The sequence below is a fragment of the Anser brachyrhynchus genome (assembly GCF_964034855.1).
Source record: "Anser brachyrhynchus genome assembly, chromosome: 29".
Classification (NCBI taxonomy): Eukaryota; Metazoa; Chordata; class Aves; order Anseriformes; family Anatidae; genus Anser; species Anser brachyrhynchus.
In genome coordinates, this window is record NC_137722.1 from 1787560 (window position 1) to 1810823 (window position 23264).

The 23264-nt window shown below is 65.6% G+C and overlaps 2 protein-coding genes across 17 annotated transcripts in view; one reads left to right on the plus strand and one right to left on the minus strand.

Annotated features, from left to right (window-relative positions):
- The window catches only part of LOC308184092 (cyclic AMP-dependent transcription factor ATF-7), a 67707-nt gene extending 56507 nt beyond the window's left edge, over positions 1-11200 (plus strand). For 12 of the 15 annotated variants that reach the window (XM_080570831.1, XM_080570823.1, XM_080570835.1 and 9 more), the window contains 4 exons: positions 293-439; positions 1708-1905; positions 3477-3585; positions 6186-11200. In XM_080570831.1, the coding sequence (XP_080426957.1) occupies positions 293-439; positions 1708-1905; positions 3477-3585; positions 6186-6406 (675 nt within the window). In that variant the 3' untranslated portion in view covers positions 6407-11200. Of the gene's footprint in view, positions 1-292; positions 440-1707; positions 1910-3476; positions 3586-6185 lie in introns of all 15 variants that reach the window. The other 3 variants (XR_013942577.1, XR_013942578.1, XM_080570826.1) reach the window with 3 other exon arrangements.
- A 2151-nt stretch (positions 11201-13351) lies between these two features.
- Positions 13352-20873, minus strand: TARBP2 (TARBP2 subunit of RISC loading complex). Of its 2 annotated transcripts, none has more exons than XM_080570838.1 (9): positions 20723-20873; positions 19253-19434; positions 18045-18150; positions 16655-16741; positions 16425-16497; positions 15024-15141; positions 14807-14934; positions 14121-14310; positions 13352-13963 (listed from the first exon to the last, which is right to left on the minus strand). In XM_080570838.1, exons 1-9 carry the CDS (start codon positions 20776-20778, stop codon positions 13806-13808), a joined length of 1098 nt encoding a protein of 365 aa, XP_080426964.1. In that variant the 5' UTR covers positions 20779-20873; the 3' UTR covers positions 13352-13805. The 2 variants fall into 2 exon arrangements, with proteins under 2 accessions (XP_080426964.1, XP_080426965.1); XM_080570839.1 differs by having other exon boundaries at positions 19253-19422; positions 20723-20830.
- Between the last annotated feature and the right edge of the window lie 2391 nt (positions 20874-23264).

The following is a 23264-nucleotide window of genomic DNA, read 5'->3' on the forward strand; positions in this document are numbered from 1 at the left end:
AGACACGGCCGTGATCGTGCCTGCGTCCTTCTCCATCCCCTTCCTTCTTCACCCCTGGTGCTCGGAGGCAGCTGGGGCTCTGGAGCCCGTGGTCCTGCAGAGCCTGCCAGCTGCGGGTGGGCTGGCGCCAGCTGCAGGAGCAATTTTGGGGTGCAGGCGCCTGTCTGCTCGGGCCTGAGCCGGGCCCTGCTGCCTGTCTTTGGGGCTGGCTCTCATGTGGGATTTGGAGCGGGGTAAAGCCTTCACGGCACGCAGATCACCCCCGCTGATGTCCCGTTTTCTCCTTCACCAGAGGCTGAAGGCCAGCTTGACGGCGTCTTCCTCGCTCAACGGCAGCAACCTGGTGGTGGGCTCAGCCAGCACGATGGTGACCGCGCGCCCGGAGCAGAGTCAGATCCTTGTCCAGCACCCCGACGCCCCCTCCCCGGCTCAGCCACAGGTCTGCTGCTGCTCAGCCTGCGAGGCTGGGCTGGACGTGCTGGGAGGTTCTGGGCTTCAGGGAAAGAGGAGGAAAACCTTGCGGCTTCCTGGCTTGCAGAATGGGTTAAAAACCTTGTTTTTTGTCGCTGCCGCTTCAACGCTAATGCTCTCAAACACCACCGGGCAGAAAACTTCAGCAACATGTTAATTTGCGTGACAAGGTCTGGAGTTTTGAAAGAATATTTTGCTCTTTCCTCCCTGCTCAATTACTAGGGTTAAATGCTCCCCTCTTAGGCAATCAACTGCGCCGGCTCCTGCCAGCTCACCAAATGCCAGCCTTCCATCAGGATCGCCACCTGCTCTGTCAGTTAGATAGGCTTCCAAAAGTTTAATATCCATATGCTGCCTGACAGCGAGTACTGAAGTGTAACTGCACTCCCCGACGGTGGCAGTGTAATTACAGAGCCCTTGCAGAAGCGCCGCCGAGGCTGTGTCTGCAGGACCCTCTGCCCTCGCCGGCTTTTCCTTTGTTCTCCCGAAATAAAACCGGGAAATTGTGCGGCGTGACGAAATCTTTTCTACCACTTGCCTCCGAGAGCTTGTGGAGCTGAAGACGTTGAGGGAAAATTCAACCCAAATGAATTTTTAAAGCAAATTGCCCGCTCGAAACGAATCAGTCAGATACTGAGGCCGAACGGAGACCGCGAGCGGGGCCGTGCGTCAGAGCGGGGCCGCGCGCTCCCAGCCCTGCAGCTGGAAGTCGCCCTCCGCCGGCTGACGAGCAGGGGCTGGCTGTGCAGGAACCTCCCCAGTCACTGCGGCACAAAGTTCCTTTTCGAGTCTCTTAAGTGAAATGAGGAGGAAGGCCGTGCCTTTTGCTCTGCCCGTGGTCATTGACCGCATCAGCTCCTCGGCATGGAGGGGAGGAAGCTTCTGCTCTCGGCTACGTGCCATCAGCTGGCCGGGCCCTCAACGTCTCCACGCAGGAGTTTGGGATTTAACTCATTGCCCTGACGTTCACACGTCCACTGGCTTTGGGATCTCAGGGAGCTCAGGTGGATTCACACCTTAAGCTTGCAGAGCAGTTCAGCTCCCCCCTTGCAGCCAGGGCTGCCCGTGGTCCCCCCGCAGCGTGCGAAAGCAAATCCCTTTTTGCTCCAGCTGCAGGATCCGACCTCTTTACCAACCCTAGTGGAAACAACCAGGTTACACCAGGCTGCGTTAGCCGCCTTCCTGCCTCAGAGCTTCCTCTCAGCATCTCTCTCTTTTCCCTCGCCCCATCTCCAGGTTTCCCCTGCCCAGCCCACGCCCAGCACCGGCGGGCGGCGGAGACGCACGGTCGACGAAGACCCCGACGAGCGCCGGCAGCGGTTCCTGGAGCGCAACCGTGCCGCCGCGTCCCGCTGCCGGCAGAAACGCAAGCTCTGGGTGTCTTCCTTGGAGAAGAAAGCCGAGGAGCTCACGACCCAGAACATCCAGCTGAGCGTGAGTATGTAACCGGGGAGGCTGAGCGCAGCCGCTCGCCAGCCCGGCGGCGCTGGGACGGTCGCTCCGGAGGGAACGTCTTCCCCGTGCTGCGGAGCCAACAGGCGTTTGCGTGCTGCTCTCTGGAGCAGGATTGCTGCCTCTGGGCCATTTCACTCCCACCAGCCAGGGAGGAGCCCTTCAGTGCTCTTATTTCTCCCCCCGTCCCCTTGCAAGGGCTCTGCCTCTTCGCCCCGTCAAGGCGGCGCTGCAGCACGAGGAGCGGTGCCAGCCTCGGGAGCAGAGCTGGAGGCCTCAGGAAGCAGCTGTATTTACAGAGCTGAAACCTCTCCTGTGCGAGGAAGAGCTCTCTGCTGGCACAGGGGCAGCAGAAGCAGCCCCGGTTCCCTTCCCCGCACGTTGGACCTGGTAGAAGGGCGAGGAGGGGGGCTTAGCAGCTGCAGCCGGACTGATTTTTAGGGAGAACTGGGGTTTTCTGGCTGCACCCCTCCACCTGCCTAGCAGAGGTGCAGCAAATCTGCAAACACAGGCAGCTGAACGTAATTTCGCTCCCCTTGCAATTAGCCCCCCTTGTTAATGCACTCAGCACTGGCCAAGGATTGGTCTGCAAAAAATGGAACTCGTGTCCATTCGGGGCTTTTTCTTCCCCTGGCTGCTGGTGACTCATGCAGCGGGATTTTTTCAATAGCACTGATCATGGTATTTTTATTCTCTTCCCAAGATAATTATAGAAACTGTTTCCTTGGGCAACTTTGAAACACAATTGCCTGAGTTTCAGCTGTTTGTTCAAACATTTCAATAGGGGAATAATGTGCTACACAAAGCTTGTAGGGAAGCGGACCTGTTTTCACGGCACAGAGTCAATGTGAAAGGCTCGGAGACTCAGGAAAGGTTAGCTTGGAGTTGCATAGAGAAGGCAGAGGACTATGGAGTGGGCTGGGTGACAGTTAACTGCTCTCCTTGGCAGCAGGGAGGCTCCGGGGAGGGAGGATGGCTCTGCGGTTAGCATGCCCAGAGCACCAAGGCGCTGCTGCAGATAGCCGGGGCTCCGTGTGAGTTATTCCCTCTGTGCTGCCGTTCCTCACCTATAAAATGGGTCGTGTTAAAGCTGGAGGTCCGACCACCTTCACCTGTCGTACGAAACAGCTCAGGGGGGTGCTGAGGGCCTGGAGGAGCTCTGCTGTTCCCCAGAGCCTGGCATGGCCCGTTGTGGTCGCAGCCTGTGCTGCTGCTGCTGTGCAGCTCCAGAGGGACAGAGGTGGCCCCAGGCTGATCAGCGTCCGCTCAGCCCTGGGCTCTGTTCAGCTCTCCCCCAGCGCCAGCAGCGTGCTGGCCTCGAGCTGTTGGCATTAGCAGGAGGGCTCGGGCAAACGTGTGCCCAGGGTTAGGTGGAGAACGTCCCGAGGGGCTTTCCTGCTGGTCGGCAGAAACTGCTAGCTGCTCTGGGGCATCTCAAAGCAGCTAACAAGCCGTAAGCTTGCGTGGCACGTGAATTATCGTCCTGCTGTTGCTAGAGGCTGCTGTCAGGGCTATGAGTGATGCAGACCCCCGTGCTTGTGTTTCCATCTCAGAACGAAGTCACGCTACTGAGGAACGAAGTTGCTCAACTTAAGCAGCTCCTGCTGGCCCACAAGGACTGCCCCGTCACTGCACTACAGAAGAAAACACAGGGCTATCTCGGTAAGTAGTGACTTCTGCTGGTCCCTGCTGCCCCTGAAGCAGGTCGAACCAGCCGAAACCTGCATAAGGCATTCAGGAAGGGAGCCTTTATCTCAGCCTCTGCTCCATCACCTCCCTGCTCCTGTGTCTTCTGCTCGGTACGGCCTCACAGCATCCGTACCGGGAAGGTTCCTGCTGGGGAGGGAACTGCAAGTTATCATTTTAACCCGCTTTGTGAGATCGTGCAGCCAAGGGGTGAAAGCACTGGGGGAAGGAGGCAGCGCATCTCCCTCAGCATCTCCGTAGCGTGGAGCATTTGACAGAGATCCACGTCTCCGCTCCTCCCCGGAGCGCGGGCCAGCGTCTCTCGCAGTCGGCGTGCCAGGCACTTGATATTCTCTTTGAAGTTACAAAGTCCTGCTGCTCTGCAAGCAAAGCCAGAGTCAGGAAAGGCCAGACTCTATAAATGACATCATGGGGCTCTGTATCTCGTGCTCTGCAATTCACATCAAATTGGCTTTGGAAGTTAGAAGGCCTCTTTTTATCTTTTTTTTTTTCTTTCTTTCATTTTTTTTTTTCACGCTGCCTATTTCATTATAATCAACCCCGGAGCTAAACATTGCGTCTGGCTTCTTCCTGCCTCTTCTGTCATCTCTGCAATAACAGCTCCGCACTGTGGCGTTCGTGCAGAGCCTCTGGAAGATGCTGGAGTCCCTTGGCGTTGCCTGCATTAACGGGACGAGAGACAGGGATGGAGGGAGAGGAGAAAAGGAAGGGGAAAAACCCAAAAGCAAAGAATGCAGGCAGCCTCCTTCCTGCTTGCCTCCTGCTTTCCATCTCCTGGGTCTCTGCAGGGCTCTTCTCCTGTGCAGCGAGGCACAAAAATGTGCTGCACGGGGCCTGGCATCGCCGCTTTATTTTCGCTCATTACAGCGGCTCAGAGCTTGAGTGATGTGGTCGTGAAAGCCCTCGCTGTCCCCAGCCCTCGCAGACAGGTGTTCGCTCTGCGTATAATGCAGAGAGGCGACAGGATTTTTCCTGTTAACTTCCAAAGTTTACAGTTCCTATTATTATTCCTCACAGCCTGTCTGCTCCAATAATAGGAATTCATCACGCATCTGAATAATAAAAACAAAATTCACGCCGCCCTCCCCACGCCCCCCCCCCCCCCAACGGCTGCCTTTTTTATTATTGAGATTTGTGACTAAGCAGCTCCTTAAACAAAAATGCCAGATTCCCTCGATGGAATTACAGCTGCCTCATGTACAGTCGGGTTGTTTTATTCGTAATACCTTGTAAATCTCCTTTTGGGGATGCCAAACTGTTATATTGCTCCGCTCGACCTTCTCTCTCACCGCCAAGCCAGTTTTCAGATCTGCTGTGCTAGCCGCGTCCTTCGGTGTGCCAGCAGAGGCCACGCCAAGGTTTCACGAGGGAAGGTAAAAGGGGAAAGGGGCGCGATATTCACGCACCTGGCAGAAAGCTGAGCCCTCAGCTACGTTTGCCTGTGCCCAATAAGGCTGCAAACCTCTCCTCTGATTTTCCGGTGTCCTGGGGTTTCACCCTCTTGACGTGGAAGAAGTATCCCGGCTCCTGCCATTATTCTGCTCTGTTAAAGGAAGGTGACCGCATCTTACCCGTAATTCATCTCGCCAAGTGCACAGGAGGGAATTTCCTCCTGACATCTGCAGATAATGAGTGTATACCCCCAAAGAGGAGAGGTCTGATTGCTCTCGCCTTGGCATTTGATAGGTCACAAATTATCCTCCGCCGTAGGAGCCCTGCCTGGGCGCAGGGGGCTGGTGGTGGGAGAGGATCCAAAGTTTCGGCAAGCTCCGAAAGGGGCGCGGAGGAAGGTCTCTGCCTTTGTTTGCCTCCCGTCCCTCCGATCGTACCGCTGCAAGTCCCCGAAAGAAATGGAGCAAGCCAACAGTTTGTGACGGGCTCTAATTGATTTTAATGTTCTAGAGCACAATAACGAGCAGACCAGGTGATTTGTGTAAAAAATGGGCAAAAACCGCTGGAGTGCCTTTGCCGAAGGGTTTCTGTTGCGCGCGGTCCTGAGCGCTCACCCAACAGATGGTGAGGACGCCGAAGGAACCGTTCAGTCTCTGGGCTAAATGGCCTTGAACCAAGTACCATGCCAGGAAACAAGATGTAGGAGAGTTCATTTGTTATAATGAGGAAACGGATTTATTACCAGGAAGGTTACGCTGGGTCTGCCATCCTCGGGGCGAAGCCGGCACTTTACGCCTTCCTGGCGTGAATATTGTGAGGTTTGGTGGTGTTCCTCCGAGGGACGGGGCCCGCCGGGTCGTTACGGCCCGACTAATCAGTTTTATTTCCAGCCCTCACTCGCTTTTGCCAAACAGCTGCTCTGGCTCGTCCTCAAGGGGGCCCGCTTTGGTGGGGGGAGCTGAGGTTCCTGGAGGGATCGGCCCCTCTATTCCTGGCTGCTTTGGCTAAAAAGGGGGAGCGTTAAGTAAAACCCGACCGATTTCTGCCCCGGCATCAGCAGCAGCAGCCTCCCATCCCATCACCTCTCCCTTAATGCCAGGAGCAGCGTGCGGAGCCTCTCTCTAACCATTTTTTTTTTTTTTCCTCCTTTCCCCCCCCTCGAGCAGAAAGCCCGAAGGAGAGCTCGGAGCCCACCGGCTCCCCCGCTCCCGTCATCCAGCACAGCTCCGTCACCGCCTCCCCCAACGGGCTCAGCGTCCGCTCGGCGGCCGAAGCCGTCGCCACCTCGGTGCTCACGCAGATGGCGAGCCAAAGGACAGAACTGGCCGTGCCGCTGCAGCCGCACGTCATCATGGCCCCACAGTCGCAGTCTGCCGGCAGATGATGGCGCAGCCCCCGCGCGGGACACGGAGCGAAGCACAGCGCGGACTCTGGCCGTCCCCGAGTCCCCGAGCGGTGGGGACGGAGATGGATTTTTTTTTTTTTCTTCTTCTTCTTTTTTTTTTAAAAAAAAGTGAGTTAAGGGCAGCTATATGGCGCTTCTGACACTGCATAGCCTGTACAGATCCCGGCCCCGAACCGCTGCCGTGCGCGCCCACCCGTCCCTGCCGGACGGCTTCGCACCGAGCGCGTTCTCGAGCCTCCGTCACCGTGCGGAGCCGCCCGGACACGCGGAGCCTCACTTTGAAAGCACCTCGGAAGGTTTGCTTTCAGGTATCAGTTCCATTAACACTAAACCTCCGTGCTCGGCGGATCCCCGTGGCGCTCTCACTCGTCCCAGTGCCCCCCCTTCCCTCGCCCTCCGCTCTCAGCAAAGGAAAACGCAGCTCCTGGGAGGCTGTGACATTTAGTCGTGCTGTCAGTGTATTTTATTTTTAACAGCGTGCTGCTTCCAGGCATCTGCTCTCCCCCCCACCACTCTAGCTACCTGAAACATTGCACCTTCGGACGAGGAAGCCTCCTTGAGCTCCGAGGTTAAAGGGATCGAGGTCGCTCTCCTCGCGTTAACTCGCAAGATGCCGGCGACACTTTTGGAGCACGCTGACGTTACCGGAGCCGAACCGCTGCAAACCACCGGTCGCTCGTGCTGCCCCGGGAGGTGTCCCCATGCCTCTCCGGCGCCAGGGACAGGCACCGGCTGCTCTAGCAGCAGCAGGGCTGCTCTCGCTCTTCCTTACGGTAACGTGGCGCCGATCTGCGCCTGCGGGGACCTGCGGGGACCTGCGGGGACCTGTGGGGACCCGCGCAGCCGGGAGGTACGCGAACGGAGGAGCTGTCCCAGCTCCGGTGATAATGTGAGTCCCACAATTCGTCGCTGCTCTCAGCCCCACTGCACGCCTTAGAGAACAAATCCCTCCAGTTCCGAGGATCGTCTCCTTGACACGTAACCTTAAGAATGGTGGCCTTAAGTCGTGGATCGTTGCCTGTTCCGAGGGGAGGGAGCGCGCAGCAGTGTTTGTGTTTGCCTGGCCTTTACCTCTTCGTCACGGTTATCTTCTGCTCTTGATGATGGAGCCCCCATTGCTTCCAAGCCAGAGCAAATGAAGGATTCGTAATGCTTCCAGGGCAGGCTAACAGCCGGCCTCGGTGTTGGGAGGCGCTGGGAACCGCGTCCGCTTGCCACGCCGCATGCGTGTGTCTGTGTGCGCTTCCCTGGGCCCGCGCTGGCCCTTGGCAGGTGATGGTCGCAGGCTGGAGTTCGTCTCGTGGAAGCTGGAAGGGGCGCTGGGGGTGCTGGGGCTCTTCCAAGAAACCTCCTCAAAGCTCGTCAGCCCTCGGTCTTCCTGGCCTCCCCCGGCGGGGGGTCTCTCCCTGCCGGGCCCCTTCGCCCCCCTCACCCGAGCTCCCGCCCGCCTCAGGTCGCACTCGCCACTTTTGAGCCAAGTTGGTTTGTCAAAGCGATTCGTTCCTTTGGCTTTCCTGGACTTGGAAGGTCCCCAGGGACAGCAAAACCCAAAGCAAAGCGCCCGGCCCTGTTACGGCCGGGCACGTCGGGTGGTTTGGTTTGCCCGCTGACGGGCTCTGTCTTCTCCCCTCTCTTTCTCGGGTTCTTGTCGACCTCTCGCAGTGGTGCCAGCGCCGGTTCCTGGGTTCGGTTTCGTTTGACACCGCTGCTCTCACACCCTGCTTTGGCCTGCTCGTCTCGTGCTTCGCTGGCCTCAACCACTGCCCTTCTGCTTCAGACCCTGCAGCAGCCCCCCCAGCCCCCCTCTTGTTTCCCTAACGCTCTTTGTGCAGTGACTCTGCCCGCAGACTGATGTCGTGGCTCTCACTGCCCCAACAGGCCGTGCTTTTTGCGGTGAGAGCGAGCTGTGAGCAGGGCCCGCGGGGTTTTCAGCAGGTCCTACGTCCCCACGGCACCGCGGGAAGGGTTGGGGCCAGGTGAAGCAGCCCCGTCCTGCCAAAACCTGCGCTGGGTTTGGCAGCGTTGACCGAAAGCGCCTCCCTTTGCCCAGGGGTAGCGGGAATGACAAAAATGTCTTGCAAAACATTTGCTTCATCGCCCAGCTGGGTCCCTGCCCCTCGGTGTGCAGCGCTTTGGAGCTGCTGGCTGCAGCTCGCCAGCTCCTCCTAGGCTGCAGAGAGGGCTCAGCGCTGCCAGCGCCATGCGGGAACGGCATCTGTCGAAGGAAGAGCAGGGAAAGGAGGAATTGAGGCAAGGGGCAGCCGGGGTTGGCAGGAGGGAGCACAAAGGGTGGTGCTGAGGGGCTGTGAACCCAGGGCAGCGCTGGCGGCGGGTGCAGCAGCATCCCCGACCCCCCGAATTTTCCCTTCAGGGACTCGAAGTGACCCGGCTCAGACAAAAAGCACGATGTGATGGGAGAGCTGAGATCTCGCAGCTCGCTTGAAACTTGCTGACGTCCCACAGGAGGGCTTTCCCCCTCCCTGTGACCGCCCCAGCCCTTGAAATCCCGGCCTCGTGGCGTTACCGGACACCCCCGGGTCTCTCGGACCTGGCAGGTGAGGAGGGGGCCCTGCAGATTTTCTCCCTGTGCCTCCCCGCTTTGCTGCCCAGCTCCAGCATCCCCCCACCCCAGCTCCCCTCCACGTGCAGTGCCTTGAACAGACCTGGAAAGCCATGAAAAAAAAAAAAAAAAAAGGTTGTAAAGCTCCAAACCTGGGCAGCAATAATCAGGGAACAAGTTTTTGATGATACCTTAACATTTTTATTGTGTTTTTTTTTAATTACCAGGGTTGCAGCCGTCCTGTGCCCCCTTCAGGTGCGGTACCCCGGTACTTGTACTGCTCCTGCAGAGCTCAGCCGTGCCCAGGGCAGGTCCCGAAGCAGGTTCCAGGTCCTGGTGTCACTTGTGACAGTGTCCCCGGCTGCAGGGAGGGACAGACGGGTGGGACAAAGCAGGAGTCCTCCCGCCGCAGGCAAGCTGAGCTCCCGAGGAGGAAGGTAGCCAAAAAACCCGGCGTGATCTTTAGCTAAAGCGTCTTCCCCCGCCGGCCCCAAGTAGTGGGGCAAGGCTCCGGTGCCATCCTGCTGCGATGGGCGGACATCCCCAGCCCTAAATGTCACTTTGGGGCACACCAGAGAGGTTCATCACGTATTAGGGCTGCAAAAGGTGCCTGGCAGAGCCATCCCCGAGCCAGGCTTCGAGCCCAGCAGAGCTGAATGTCACGAAGCTGGGCTGGCGGTCACGTTTCCAGCAGGAGCGTTAGGGTTGGTTGTGGGGTGTTTTTTTAAGAGATGTGGGTTTGTTGGTTTTTTTTTAAGAGCTGACCATTTCCAGGGTCTTTGGAGAAACGGGTATGCGGAGAACAAGTTTTCCCCCGTGCTTTTCCAGTACCTCCGTGCTGATGTAGCGGCTGCGTGAGGATGCGTTGGGCTGTCTAATTAATTAATTAAAACCTGGCTGCCAAAAAGCAGGGGGTTTTATAACCCGGAGCCAGGCAGCCTGCCGAGCCAAACCGCTGCTGGGTTTTTGTTGCACCAACTCAGCCCCTTTGTAACTGCGTCGCTTGGAGGCGCTTTGTGCCCTGGGTTAGCGTGCCGGTAGCTGTAGAGGGTGCGCAGTGGTCTTGGGGGGAGTTCGGGGATTTTTTCGGCTGGGAGGATGGACTTGGTGGCAAATCGGTGGCCTTTGGTGACCCTGGGTCCCCCCATGTGGACAGGCGAGGGAAGAGCTGGCGCCTGCTCGTCCTGGTTCAGCTCTTGCACAAAGACGGGACGTTCAGGTGGGGGTGAGACCCCGATTTCTGCTCCAGGGCAGGAGTTCTGGGTTTCACCTGGGGGCCGGCAGCTCCCCGAGCGCGTGCACCTTCCTCCGCCAGCCCTCGGCCGCGGTGCCTTAAAAAAAAAAATAAAAAAAAATGTGTGCCCCTTCAGTCTCACGCATTGCCCCCAAACCCAGCTTTGCAGCAGCGTTTTTGGGTTGCCCAGGATCTCCAGCCCTTACCTGGGGCTGAATCGACGGGCGAGCGGCGAAGCCCGACGGGGTTCGGCTTGTGATGGAGCCGGGGGAGCCCCAGCAGAGGGGGGGGAGCCAGCGGGGGTCGGGGCCTCCTTTTTCCTCCGAAATCACCCCGTGTCTTCCTGATCGGGCCCAGAGCTGAAGGCTCAGCCGGGAATTTGGTCGGGTTTGGCCCCATTTGTTTGCCCCCCCCCCCCCCCCCCCCAAGTTTCATGCACACGGGGGCGGTGGCGACACCGCTGCCCCCAGCCCCAGCACCGTGCCAGGAGGTGACAGCGGGACCCCGTCCCCAGCCCGAGCCGCTTCGCAGGGCGAGCTTTGACGATCAAGAACGGAAAAAGCCAAGAAAAAGGAAAACACCCCCCCCGCCCCCCCCCGCCCCCAAAGAGCGTAACCCCGAGGGTGTAGTATCTATAAAGAAATGCATATCTATGAGTATATACAGACCTATATAGACATATAGCAACGTCCTGAACGGATGCGCAGCTCCTTATGCAACGAAATGGTTTTCTAGCTGTACCCCCCCCCCCCCCGCAGCCCCCCCATGGCCCCCAGGGACGCCCCTGCAGGGGCTCCTGTGAGCGGGTCCTCACAGCCCCCCGCGGGGACCCAGGGACCGGGGAGAGGGGGGGACCCGGGGGGAGGAGAGGGGGGGGGGGGGCACGTCCCCCCCCCGCCCCGTCGGCCGCCTCGTACCAAACATGTAATGTGCCTTTTATTTATGCTGCAGATATAACATTAAAATATTACCGAGGAGATGGTGGCTGCCGGCCCGTGCTTCGCTGCGCTGGGGACAGCCGCGGTGTCACCCGCGGGGGGGGGGGGACACCCTTGGGTGTCACCTGCAAGGGGAGGGGGACACTTGGGAACGGCACTTGGCTGTCACAGCTGCCTGGGGGGGGGGGGGGGGGGGGAACACACTGCTTGGATGTCACCATCGGGCCACCCCCTACGTGGGGACACCACCCCCCCCCCCCCCCCCGTTTTGGGGGTCCAGCGGTGCCACCGCCCCCCCGGTGGCACTTTTTGGGTGACCGAGGGTGACCTCGGTGACAGCCCTCGGGTGGGCGCCACCTTCCCAGCCTGGGGCCACCCAGCTTTGGGGTGGGGGGGGGGGTGGGGAGCAACCGCCCTGCCCCTTCCTGCCCCCCCCCGAGAGGTGAATTTTTGGGGTGAATTCGGCTGGATCGGGGCCGGAGGGGGAGCGGCGGAGCCGGGGCCGCCCCGTCGGGGCTGCAGGACCGCGGCGGGGCCACGGGATGGCGGCAGAGAGCGGCGGCGGGGGGGGGGGGGGGGGGGGCGCCGGGGGGGGGGCCGGGGTCGGGGTCAGGGGGGGGCACCGGGTGGGGCCCGGGGCAGCTCCGGCACCGGGGGCGCGGCTGGGGTCGGGGGCCGAGGGCTCGGGGCCGCCCCCTCCCCTGTGCCCCCCCCCCAAAGCCCGTCCCGTCCCAGCCCGTCCCCGGCGGCGGCTGTCGCGGCTGCTGAATGGCTTTCATTAGCGGCGGGGCCGGGATTGATCCCCGCCATCCCCCGGTCCCCCGGGACCCCCCCGGGCCGTCCTCGGGCCCCGGCCCGGCTATAAGAGGCGGCGAGCGGGCGGCGGCGGGGGGGGGGGGACAGCGGCGATGGCAGCGCGGTGGGAGGCGGCTCTGCTGCTGCTGCTGCTGCTGGGGGGGGGTCCTGCCCCCCGCCCGCTCCTGCCCCGGAGCCCCCGGTGCCGGTGCCGGCCCCGAGCCGCTCCCGGTGAGCCCCGGCCCCGCCGCCCTGGGGGCGCTGCTCCGCTCCCTGCAGCGCCCCGGCCGCAGCCCGGCCCCGCTCCTGCAGCCCCCGAGGTGAGCTGGGGGGGGGTCCCCGGGGGGGCTCCGGGGCTGGGGGACACCGGGGGGGACACCGGGGGGACACCGGGGGGGACGGGGAGGGCACCCGGGGGTGGGGGCAGGAGCAGGACGGGTGGCCCCGGTGGTGTCTGTCCGTCCGTCCGTCCGTGTGCCACGCGTGTCTGTCCCCGTCGGTGGCCGTGTCCGTCTGTCCCCGTCGGCGCCCACCTGTGTCTGTCCCCATTAAGGTCCCTCAGGCCGTTCCCATCCGTCCGTCTGTCCAGCCCTACGTCCGTCTGTCCCTGCCTGCCCTCCTGACCCCATCCCTGGCACTGAGCCTGTCCCCTTCCGTCCGTCTGTCCCCTTCATCCGTCCGTCCCCTTCAATCCGTCCGTCCCCGTCCCCTTCCGTCTCTGCCCACCCTTGTCCGTCCCCGTCATCCCCTTCTGTCCGTCTGTCCCTCCCTGTCCCCATCCATCCCCTTTTGTCCCTCCGTCCCCAGCCGCTCTCCCGTCACCCTCTGTGCCCGTGCCCCCGTCCGTCCGTGTCCCTGTCTGTCCGTGTCCCTGTCCGTCTGTCCATGTCCCTGTCCGTCTGTCCGTGCTCCCATCCGTCTGTCTGTGTCCCTGTCCGTCTGTCCATGCTCCCAGCCGTCTGTCCGTGTCCCTGTCCGTCTGTCCGTGTCCCTGTCCATCTGTCCGTGTCCCTGTCCGTCCGTCCGTCCCCCCGCGCGGGTGCCAGCGGCTGCTCCATCCCCCCGCCAGGTTTGCCCGGGGGCCGGGGGGCCCGGCCAGGCTCAGCCCCCGCAGCTGGGACCCTCCGACCGCCCCGTTCTGGACCATGGCGACCCCGCAGCGCTTCGGCCGCCGCCGCTGAGTGTCCGCCCATCCGTCCGTCCGTCCGTCTGTCCGTCCATGGAGCTGCCCGTGGGGCTGTGTCAGTCCGCGGGCCCCTCAATAAACCGGTGCCGCTCAGCCCCCGCCACTCGCCCTGGTGTTGCCCCAGGCCCGTTCTGCCCCAGACCCCCCCGTTAATGCCCCCCCCCAGCCCCTCCATCCCGCGGCCCCCCCAAGAAGACACCGAGGCGGGGAGTTTACAAACCCCCCAGCTTTATTCCTGGGGGCTGGCTGGTGCCCAGGGACCCACCTCGCCCGCAGAGGGGCCAGGACGGGGGGGTCCCCCCGGCCCCGAGGTCCGTCTGGGGTCCGTGCGGGGCCTGAGTGTCTGTCCGTGTGTCTGTCCGTGCGTCTGAGAGTCCGTCCGGGCGCCCACGAGGTGCGTCCGTGGGTCCGGGTGTCTGTCTGGGTGTCCATGGGTGGGTCTGGGCGCCCACCAGTGGCCGGGTGTACATCGGGGGGGGGGGGTCCAGGCATCCATCCCGGGGGTCCGCGCGTGTCGGTGGCTGCAGAGCTCCGCCTGTAGGTCCCCGGCTCCGTCTGCGTCTCCCCGGCTCCCTCCAGGTGTCCGCGGGTGGCTCCGGGCGCCCGTGGGTCCGTCCGGGCGTCCGTGGGTCCGTCCGAGGGCGCAGAGGGATTGGGGGGGGGGCTCACTTGCCCCCCGCCATGATGCGGAGGTACTGCAGGGCGTTGCGGGCGGCCTGCGAGCGGGCGCCGTCGCGGGAGGGGGCAGCGCCGTGGCACACGGTGGCCGGCTGCGTCGACAGCTCCACCAGGCACTGGTGCAGCCCGCTGAGGCTCAACGCATCTGAAAGGGGGGCGGGGGGGAACGGGACGGACACAGGGGACAGGGGACACCGTCACCCCCCACCCGCGGCACCCCCAAACCGCCCCCGGCACCCCCAAAGCTTTGGCTGAGGCACCCGGGGGGTGGGCAGGAGGAGGGGGCGGCGGCGGGGGCTCACCGATGTCGAGGTAGCTGATGGCGAAGCTCTGCTCCTCGGAGAGCTCCTGCAGGAGGGCGCAGGCGCCCGCACCCACGGGTGCCAGCGGGTGGCTCCGCAGCTGCACGATCTTCTCGCCCGCCGAGTTGCGCAGCGAGTCCCAGGTGCAGCCGGGCGCGCGGCCCCGCAGCCCCTCCAGCCGGGGGCCCGCCTGCGGGGAACGGGGAGGTGAGGGGGGGGGGCTCAGGGACTGCGGGGACCCCCGCACGGGGACACACGTGGGGTGCGGGGGGGGCTCCCCTTACGTGGGGACACCCCTGGGGACACAGCGGCTCGGGCACCACCGGGACCCCGACGTGGGGACACCGCAAGGGCACCCCGGGGACCCTCATATGGGGGCTTCAGGGACACGGGGGCTGCCGGGGCTCCCAGGCAGGGCCCCCCCGGGGACATCGGGGCTTGGGGACTGTGGGACCCCCCCCCCCCATCCCGCAGACCTCCCCGGGGACCTCCCAGAGACCCCAAATCCAGAGGTGCATTGGGTTCCCCACCCCCGGGTCAGCCTTGGTGGCCCCCCAGGCTACTGCCCCCAGCTTTAATTGAGGGGGGGGGGGGGGGGTCTCTGCGCCCTGGAACAGGGGGCGCCAAGGTGCCCGTGTCCCCATTAACCCCTCGGGGTGTCCCGGGGGGGGCTCCGTGCCCCGTACCATGCAGAACTGATCCTCCTCCACCTCGGCCTCGCTGCCCTCCCGCGGCTCCATGGGGACGTTGTGGATCCGCACCAGCATCTTGGCGGCCGCGTTGCGCTTCGCCAGCTTCTTGGAGGTGCCGCTGCCTGCGGGGAGGGGACGGGGACACCGTGAGCCCGGCCCCGCGCGTGTGTCCCCCCCCCCCAGCCCCGTGGCCCCCTCCCCGGCCCCGTACCGATCTCCACGAAGCGCTCGACGCGGCAGGTCATGGTGAACTCCTTGCGGTGCGCCGGCCCCGACTCCTGCGTCACCGTGTACTCGGGCAGGCGCCAGCCCTTCTGCACCACCAGCTCCTGGGGGGGGCAGGGGGGCACGGGGAAGGGGTTGGGGAGGGGCACGGGCACGGCCGCCCCCCCAAAACAGGGAGAAACGGCCCCGGAAAAGGGGGCCGCCGTCCCGAAAACGGGCGGGGATGTGGCCAAAACGGGGACAGGCGCCACCAGGAGAGGGACAGCGAGCCCCGGGTCACAGCGCTCCGGAACGGGCATGGCCAGCCCCCAAAGTGCCCCCCCCACCCCCAAAGTGGCCCCAAACAGCGATGGCCGGCCCCAAAAGCTCCTCCACAGCCCCAGGTGGACACGGTCGCTCCCCAAAATGGGGATAACCAGTCCCAAAACGGGGATAACCAGTCCCAGAATGGGGAAAACCGGTCCCAAACTGGGGAAAATCAGTGCCAAAATGGGGGTAACTGGTCCCAAATGCGGATAACCGGTCCCAAAATGGGGATACCCGGTCCCAAAATGGGGGTAACAGGTCCCAAATGGGGATAACTGGTCCCAAAATGGGGATAACCGGTCCCAAATGGGGGTAACTGGTCCCAAAATGGGGATAATTGGTCCCAAATGGGGATAACCAGTCCTAAAATGGGGATAACCGGTCCCAAATGGGGATAACTGGTCCCAGAATGGGGATAACCGGTCCCAAAATGGGGATAACCGGTCCCAGAATGGGGAAAACTGGTCCCAAATGGGGATAACCGGTCCCAGAATGGGGAAAACCGGTCCCAAACGGGATAACCAGTCCGAAAATGGGGGTAACCGGTCCCAAATGGGGATAACCGGTCCCAAACTGGGGAAAATCAGTGCCAAAATGGGGGTAACCGGTCCCAAATGGGGATACCCGGTCCCAAAATGGGGATAAGTGGTCCCAAAATGGGGGTAACCGGTCCCAAATGGGGATAACAGGTCCCAAAATGGGGGTAACTGGTCCCAAAATGGGGGTAACCGGTCCCAAAATGGGGATAACCAGTCGCAAATGGGGATAACCGGTCCCAAAATGGGGGTAACTGGTCCCAAAATGGGGGTAACCGGTCCCAAAATGGGGATAACCGGCCCCAAAATGGGGGCAGCCAACCCCTAATGGGCCAAATCCCACCCCAAAATGAGCCCCCCCCCCAACCCCCCCAAATATCCATGGTCACGTCCAAAGTAGGACTGCCCCCCCAAAACGGGGACACCTGCCCCAAAAGGAGCCCCACCCGCACCCTGAAACGGCCCCCAGCAGGGCTGGCAGCCCCCAAAACAGCCCCCCCGGCCCCAAAATGCCCCCCCCCCCCCCCCCCCCCGGCGGCACCCACCTGCAGAGCCCCCACGGGGTTACACTCGGACTGCGGGGGGGGTACGGGCGCCTTCGCCTCCAGGGGGGTGCCCCTGCGTGGGGCAGAGGGGTGCAGCGTGAGGGGGGGTGGCCCTGACCCCCCCCCCCTCCCAAAACCAGAACCCCCCCAGTTTGGGGGGGCCGGGGAGGGGTCTGGGGGTGCCGGGAGCTGTGGGGGGGGGGGGGTCTGGGTGCCCCCCGTCCCCTCACCTGGGCGAAGGGGGGGGGGGCACGGCGGGGGCCGGGGGGGCGGCCGCAGGGCCGGGCTCCGCGGGGGGCTCTGGGGGGAAAGGAGAGCTTGGGAACAGAAGGCGACACGTTAACGGCCGAGCCGGCCCCCCCCCAAAATCCCCCCCTCCTCCTGACACCCCCCCCCCCCACCTCTCCGGGGTACCCCAAATCCTGACGGGCACCCCCGGTTCCCCCGGGGCCCCTCCCGGTGTCCTCCAACCCCCCTCCCCCCCGGTTCTCTCAGCTCCCCCGAGACCTCCCTAATTCTGCCCAGGCGCCCCCCAGCCCCGCTTCGGGCACCCCCAAACCCCCCCCGGCACCCCCAAACCCCCCCCAGGCACCCCCAAACCCCCCCAGGGGCCCTTACAACCCCCCCAGGGGCCCCCAGGGACCCCCAAACCCTCCCAGGGACCCCCCAAAACCACCCAGGGACCCTTACAACCTCCCCCCCCGGCACCCCCAAACCCCCCCAGGCACCCCCAAACCATCCCAGGGGCCCCCAAATCCCCCCCCAAGCACCCCAACCCCCCCCAGGCACCCCCAAAACCACCCAGGCACCCCCAACCCCCCACCCCGACACCCCCAAACCCCCCCGGGCTCTCCCCCCCCAGCCAGGTACCCCAATTCCCTTGGGATCCCCAAGGCCCCCACACCCCGGGTACCCCCAAAGTCCCTTCAGGTGCCCCCAATGCCCCCCCGCAGAAACCCCACACCCCCAGCGCCCCCCAAACGCAGCGGGTCCCAGTGCCCAGCACCCCTCAAAACCCCTCTTAGGCACCCCACACCCCCCCAGAAAACTCCCCCAGCCCCTTCCTGGGCACCCCCAAATCCCCTCCCCATTTGTTCAGCACCCCCTGGGCACCCCCAAACCCCCCCCAAGCCCCCCCCAGCCCCTTTTGGACACCCCCAAATCCCCTCCCCATTTGCCCAGCACCCCCTGGGCACCCCCAAACCCCCCCAAACTCCCCCAGCCCCTTTTTGGACACCCCCAAATCCCCTCCCCATTTGCTCAGCGCCCCCAAACCCCCCCAAACCCCCCCCCAGCCCCTTCCTGGGCACCCCAAATCCCCTCCCCATTTGCCCAGCACCCCCAACCCCCCCCAAACCCCCCCAGCCCCCTCCTGGACACCCCCAAATCCCCTCCCCATTTGCTCAGCGCCCCCAAACCCCCCCAAACCCCCCCCCAGCCCCTTCCTGGGCACCCCAAATCCCCTCCCCATTTGCCCAGCACCCCCAACCCCCCCCAAACCCCCCCAGCCCCCTCCTGGACACCCCCAAATCCCCTCCCCATTTGCTCAGCACCCCCAAACCCCGCACCCCGACCCCCCTCCAGCTTTCTGGGGTGTCCCCCCCCCCCCGTGCCCCCCACCTGGGCTCCTCGGGGGCGCCGGCCTCCAGCATGTCCCCCCCCTTGAGCAGCTTCAGGGCCACCTCGGCCGCTTTGTGCTTCGCCGCCTTCTTGCTGGGCCCCTGCCCTGGGGGGGGTGAAAACAGGGGTGGGGGCTCATTTTTGGGGTCCCCCCAAACCCTCTCGCGCCCGAGTTATGGGGTGGGGCAGCGGGGGAGCCCCGGAAACCCGGGGGAAATGGGGGGGAGGGGGCCCTAAACTGAGCATGGGGAGGGGGAGGGTGCTGGGGGGGGGGGGGGCAGGTGCTGGGGGGGGATCTCTGGGTTTTGGGGTCCCGGGGGGCCCCCACCGGGATGCATTTTTGGGGGTCCCAGAGGACCCCAGGCTCTGATGCCAGGGGATCCCCAGCAGCCCCCGCTTTTCAGGTCCTCGGGGGGGGGGGTCCCCCAAAACCCGCCCCAACGTCAGGACCCCCAGCGGGGGTCCCCGTGTGCCCTGAGGGTTGGGGGTGCCCCCCCTCCCCTCCTGCACCCACTTTTTGGGGCCGCTGCCCCCCTGTGCCACAGCCCCGAGCAGGGGGGGGGATGCCCTCAGCCCAGCCCCAAGCCCCGACGCGTTGTGGGGTGCTGTGGGGTGCTGTGGGGTAACGTGGGGAGTTGTGGGGTGCCGTGGGGCTCTGTGGGGTGCCGTGGGGAGTTGTGGGTCTCTGTGGGCACTGTGGGGCTCTGTGGGGGTGCCAAGGGGTGCTGTGGGGATCTGTGGGGTGCTGTGGGGAGTTGTGGGGTAACGTGGGGTGCTGTGGGGCTCTCTGGGGTGCTGTGGGGAGTTGTGGGGCTCTGTGGGGTGCTGAGGGGCTCTGTGGGGTGCCAGGGGGTGCTGTGGGGCTCTGTGGGGCTCTGTGGGGTACCGTGGGGCTCTGTGGGGCTCTGTGGGGCTCTGTGGGGCTCCATGGGGCTCCGTGGGCTCCGTGGGGCACCGTGGGGCTCTGTGGGGCTCCATGGGGCTCCATGGGGCTCTGTGGGGCTCTGTGGGGCGCCGTAAGGCTCCATGGGGCACCGTGGGGCTCCGTGGGGCACCATGGGGCTCTGTGGGGCACTGTGGGGCACTGTGAGGCTCTGTGGGGCACTGTGGGGCTCTGTGGGGCGCCGTGAGGCTCTGTGGGGCTCTGTGGGGTGCCGTGGGGCTCCGTGGGGCGCCGTGGGGCTCTGTGGGGCGCAGCGGGGACCCACCAGTGCAGCTGACGTCGCCAACGGTGACGCGGAAGGTGAAGTTGGGCTGGTGGGCCTGGCCCTCGGCCTTCAGCAGGTCGTAGCCCGGGGTGCGCCCTATGCGCGTGCCATACTCCTGCAGCAGGCTGATGGGCGTCTTCCCGGGGCTGGAGGCCAGCATCTGCTCCAGGCTGGGGACAGGGCTGCCCCGAGCCCCCGTCAGCGGGGGGGGGACGGGGACGCCGGGCCGGGAGGGGGACGGGGGCGGGGGGACGTGGGGACGGGGCTGGTGGGGGGTGGGAGGGGGGTTTGGGGACACGGGGACGGGGCTGGTGTGAAGTGGGAGGGGGGTTTGGGGACACGGGGACGGGGTGGCAGCACTCGGGGACATGGGGTGGCAGCTCTTGGGGACACGGGGACAGGGTTGACGGAGGTGGGAGGGGGTTTGGGGACACGGGGACAGGGTTGGTGCAAGTAGGAGGGGGTTTGGGGACACGGGGGACTTGGGGACACGGGGACGGGGCTGGTGTGATATGGGAGGGGGGTTTGGGGACACGGGGACGGGGTGACAAAGCCACGAGGCACGGGGACACGGGGACAGGGGCGGCACTGCCGTGTGGCACGAGCAGGGACAGGGGCGTGGGGACGGGCTGGGACCAGTATGGGGACACAGGGACACGGGGCTGGCACCGTGACGTGGGGTGGGGACATGGGGACAGGGATGGCACCGTCACACGGGGGGGTGTGGGGACACGGGGAGGAGGACAGGGCCACCGGGGGGACAGATGGACGGGGACAGGCTGGCACCGCTGGGCGATGCGGGGGACGGGACACGGGGACGGGGACACGGGGATGGGGACAGTGGGGATGGGGACATGGGGACACTGGGAACGGGGTCGTGGGGAAGGGACAGGGGATGACAGGGATGGGACACCGGGTGCGGGGACACGGGGACATGGGGATGGGGACATCGGGGATGGGGACACGAGGACAGGGACACTGGGGATGGGGACAGGGATGGAGGGACGGGGAACAACGGGGATGGGGGCACTGGGGCACTGGGACGGGGGACGGGGGATGACAGGGATGGGGACAGGGGCTGGGGACACGGGGACGGGGTCACAGGGACAGGACACGGGGGTGGGGGCGGGGGGTGAGGGCAGGGGGTGGGGACACGGGGACAGGGACGGGGACAGCGGGGGGGGGGAGCGCCGGCACCGGGGGGGGGGGACACGCCGCGGGGGGGGGGGGGCGGAACCCCGGGAGGGGGGAACCCAAAGGCGGGGCAGCGGGGGCCGGGGGGGCACCAAAGGGCGGGGGACACACCCCAGGGGGGGAGGGGGGGGGGGAGGGGCACCAGGCCCGGGGGGTCCAGGCCCGAGGCCTCGCCGGGGCCCGGTGCTGGGGGGGGGGAGGGGGAACCGAGGGGGGTCCCGGGGGGGTCCGGGGGCGGGTCCCGGTGCGGGGGGGGGTCTCCCGGCGGCCCCGTACCTGGGGAAGCCGCCGCCGCTGCGCCTGGCCCCGCCGCCCGCCCCCTCCTCGCTCATCCCCGCCGCGCTCCGGCCGCCGCCGCCGCCGCCAGGGGGCGCCGGGCCCGGCCGCGGGGCAGGCTGGGAGGGGGCGGGGCTAAAGGAAAAAGGGGGCGGTGGCGCGCGCGGGGGCTGCCGGGAGGTGTAGTCCGCTGCGGAGGGGCAGCGCGGTGCCCGCCCCCCGGTGGTCCCGGAGGACTACGCTTCCCAGCAGGCTCCGCGCGCGGGGTGTTCCCCCGCCCCTCCCCTACCTCCCCGAGCCGTGGGGCATGCTGGGAGAGGTGGGGGGGAGGGGGAAGGGGGGTGATGGGGGGAGGGGGGGAGGGGGGGGACAGGGGGGTGATGGGGACATGGGGGGGACATTGGGGACAGGGGGGGACATTGGGGACATGGGGGGGACATTGGGGACATGGGGGACATGGGGGACATGGGGGACATGGGGGACATTGGGGACATGGGGACATGGGGGACATTGGGGACATGGGGGGACATTGGGGACATTGGGGACATGGGGGGACATTGGGGACATGGGGGGACATTGGGGACATTGGGGACATGGGGGGACATTGGGGACAGGGGGACATGGGGGGACATGGGGGGACATGGCAGTGATGGGGGGACATTGGGGACATGGGGGGACATGGGGGGACATGGGGGACATTGGGGACATTGGGGACATGGGGGGACATGGGGGGACATGGCAGTGATGGGGGGACATGGGGGGCATGGGGACAGACACAGGGACATGGGGACATGGGGGGGACACGGGGACAGATGGGGGCAGGGGGACATGGGGGACACGGGGGTGACGGGGACACTGGGGGGGACACGGGGGGACATTGGGGACATGGGGACAGACGGGGGAACATGGGGACAGGGGGGACATGGGGGTGATGGGGACACGTGGGGGACATGGGGACAGACGGACAGGGGGACACCGGGGTGATGGTGGCAGACAGACGGACGGGGGACACGGGTGGACACGGGGGTGACGGGGACATGTGGGGGACAGGGGGACAGACGGACGGACGGGGACACAGGGGTGATGGGGACAGACACAGGGGGACACGGGGACAGACGGATGGATGGGGGGCAGGGGGACATGGGGGGACATGGGGGTGATGGGGACACGTGGGGGACACGGGGACAGACGGACGGGGGGACGTGGGGAGACATGGGGACAGACGGACGGACGGGGGACACGGGTGGACATGGGGTACACGGGGGTGATGGGGACACACGGGGGGGACAGGGGGACAGACGGACAGGAGGGGGGACACGGGGGTGATGGGGACACATGGGGGGGACGGGGACAGACGGACAGGAGGGCGCAGGGGTGATGGGGACAGACGGATGGACAGGGGGACACAGGGACGAGGGGGACACGTGGGGGGACACGGGACAGACGGACAGACGGGGGGACGGGGGGGACACGGGGGTGACGGGGGCAGACAGACGGACAAGGGACACAGGGGTGACGGGGTCACGGGGACAGACGGACGGACGGACAGCGACGTGGGGCGCGATGGGGACACGAAGGGGACGCGGGGACAGATGGATGGGGACAGACGGACGGACGGGGGGGGGGGCCTGCTGGGGACAGATGGAGCCCCCCCCCCACCTCCCCCGTGGGGACAAACAGCCGGACTGGGAGCGCTGGGGACGGACGGACTGGGAGCACTGGGATGGACCGGGGGGGGGGGGATTTGAGGGGGTCCCGGTATTAAAGGGGGGGGGTTCCGGTAATGTGGGGGGGTCCCCGGTGCTACTGGTACTGGGGGGGGTCCGGTGCTTTGGGGGGGGGGGGGTCCCGGTGTTTTTGGGGGGGGTCCCGGTACCGGGAGGGGGGGTCCCGGTGCTTTGGGGGGGGGTCCCGGTACTGGGGAGGGGTCTCGGTATTATGGGGGGGGGGATTTGAGGGGGTCCCGGTATTAACGGGGGGGGGTCCCGGTAATGTGGGGGGTCCCCGGTGCTACCGGTACCGGTACTGGGGGGGGTCCCGGTGTTTTTGGGGGGGTCCCGGTATGGGGAGGGGGGGGGGTCCCGGTGCTTTGGGGGGGGTCCCGGTACCGGGAGGGGGGGTCCCGGTGCTTTGGGGGGGTCCCGGTGCTACCGGTACCGGTTGGGGGTTGGGGGTCCCGGTGCTGCGGGGGGGGGGGGGGGGGGGCGGGTGATGGATAAGGGGGGGGGGCTCCCGGTGCCGCCGGTCCCTGCCGCGGGGGTGGGGGGGATGCGGGGCGGAGGGGGGGGGTCCCGGGGCCCGGTTCCGGTGGCTCCCGGTCCCCGGTGCCGGGGCGGGGCCGGGGCGGGGCCGAGCGCCGGGCGGGGCCGTTCCGAGCCGCTCGCCCTGACCGCGGCACCGGCCCCGGTACCGGCCCCCGCCCGCCCCTTCCCCTGCCCCCCCCCCTCCCCCCCATCCCGGTGACCCCCCCCCCCGCCCCCCTCCTTGTCCCCGTTCCCCGGGATTAGCCCGGGATTAGGCCGGATTAGCCCGGGATTACCGG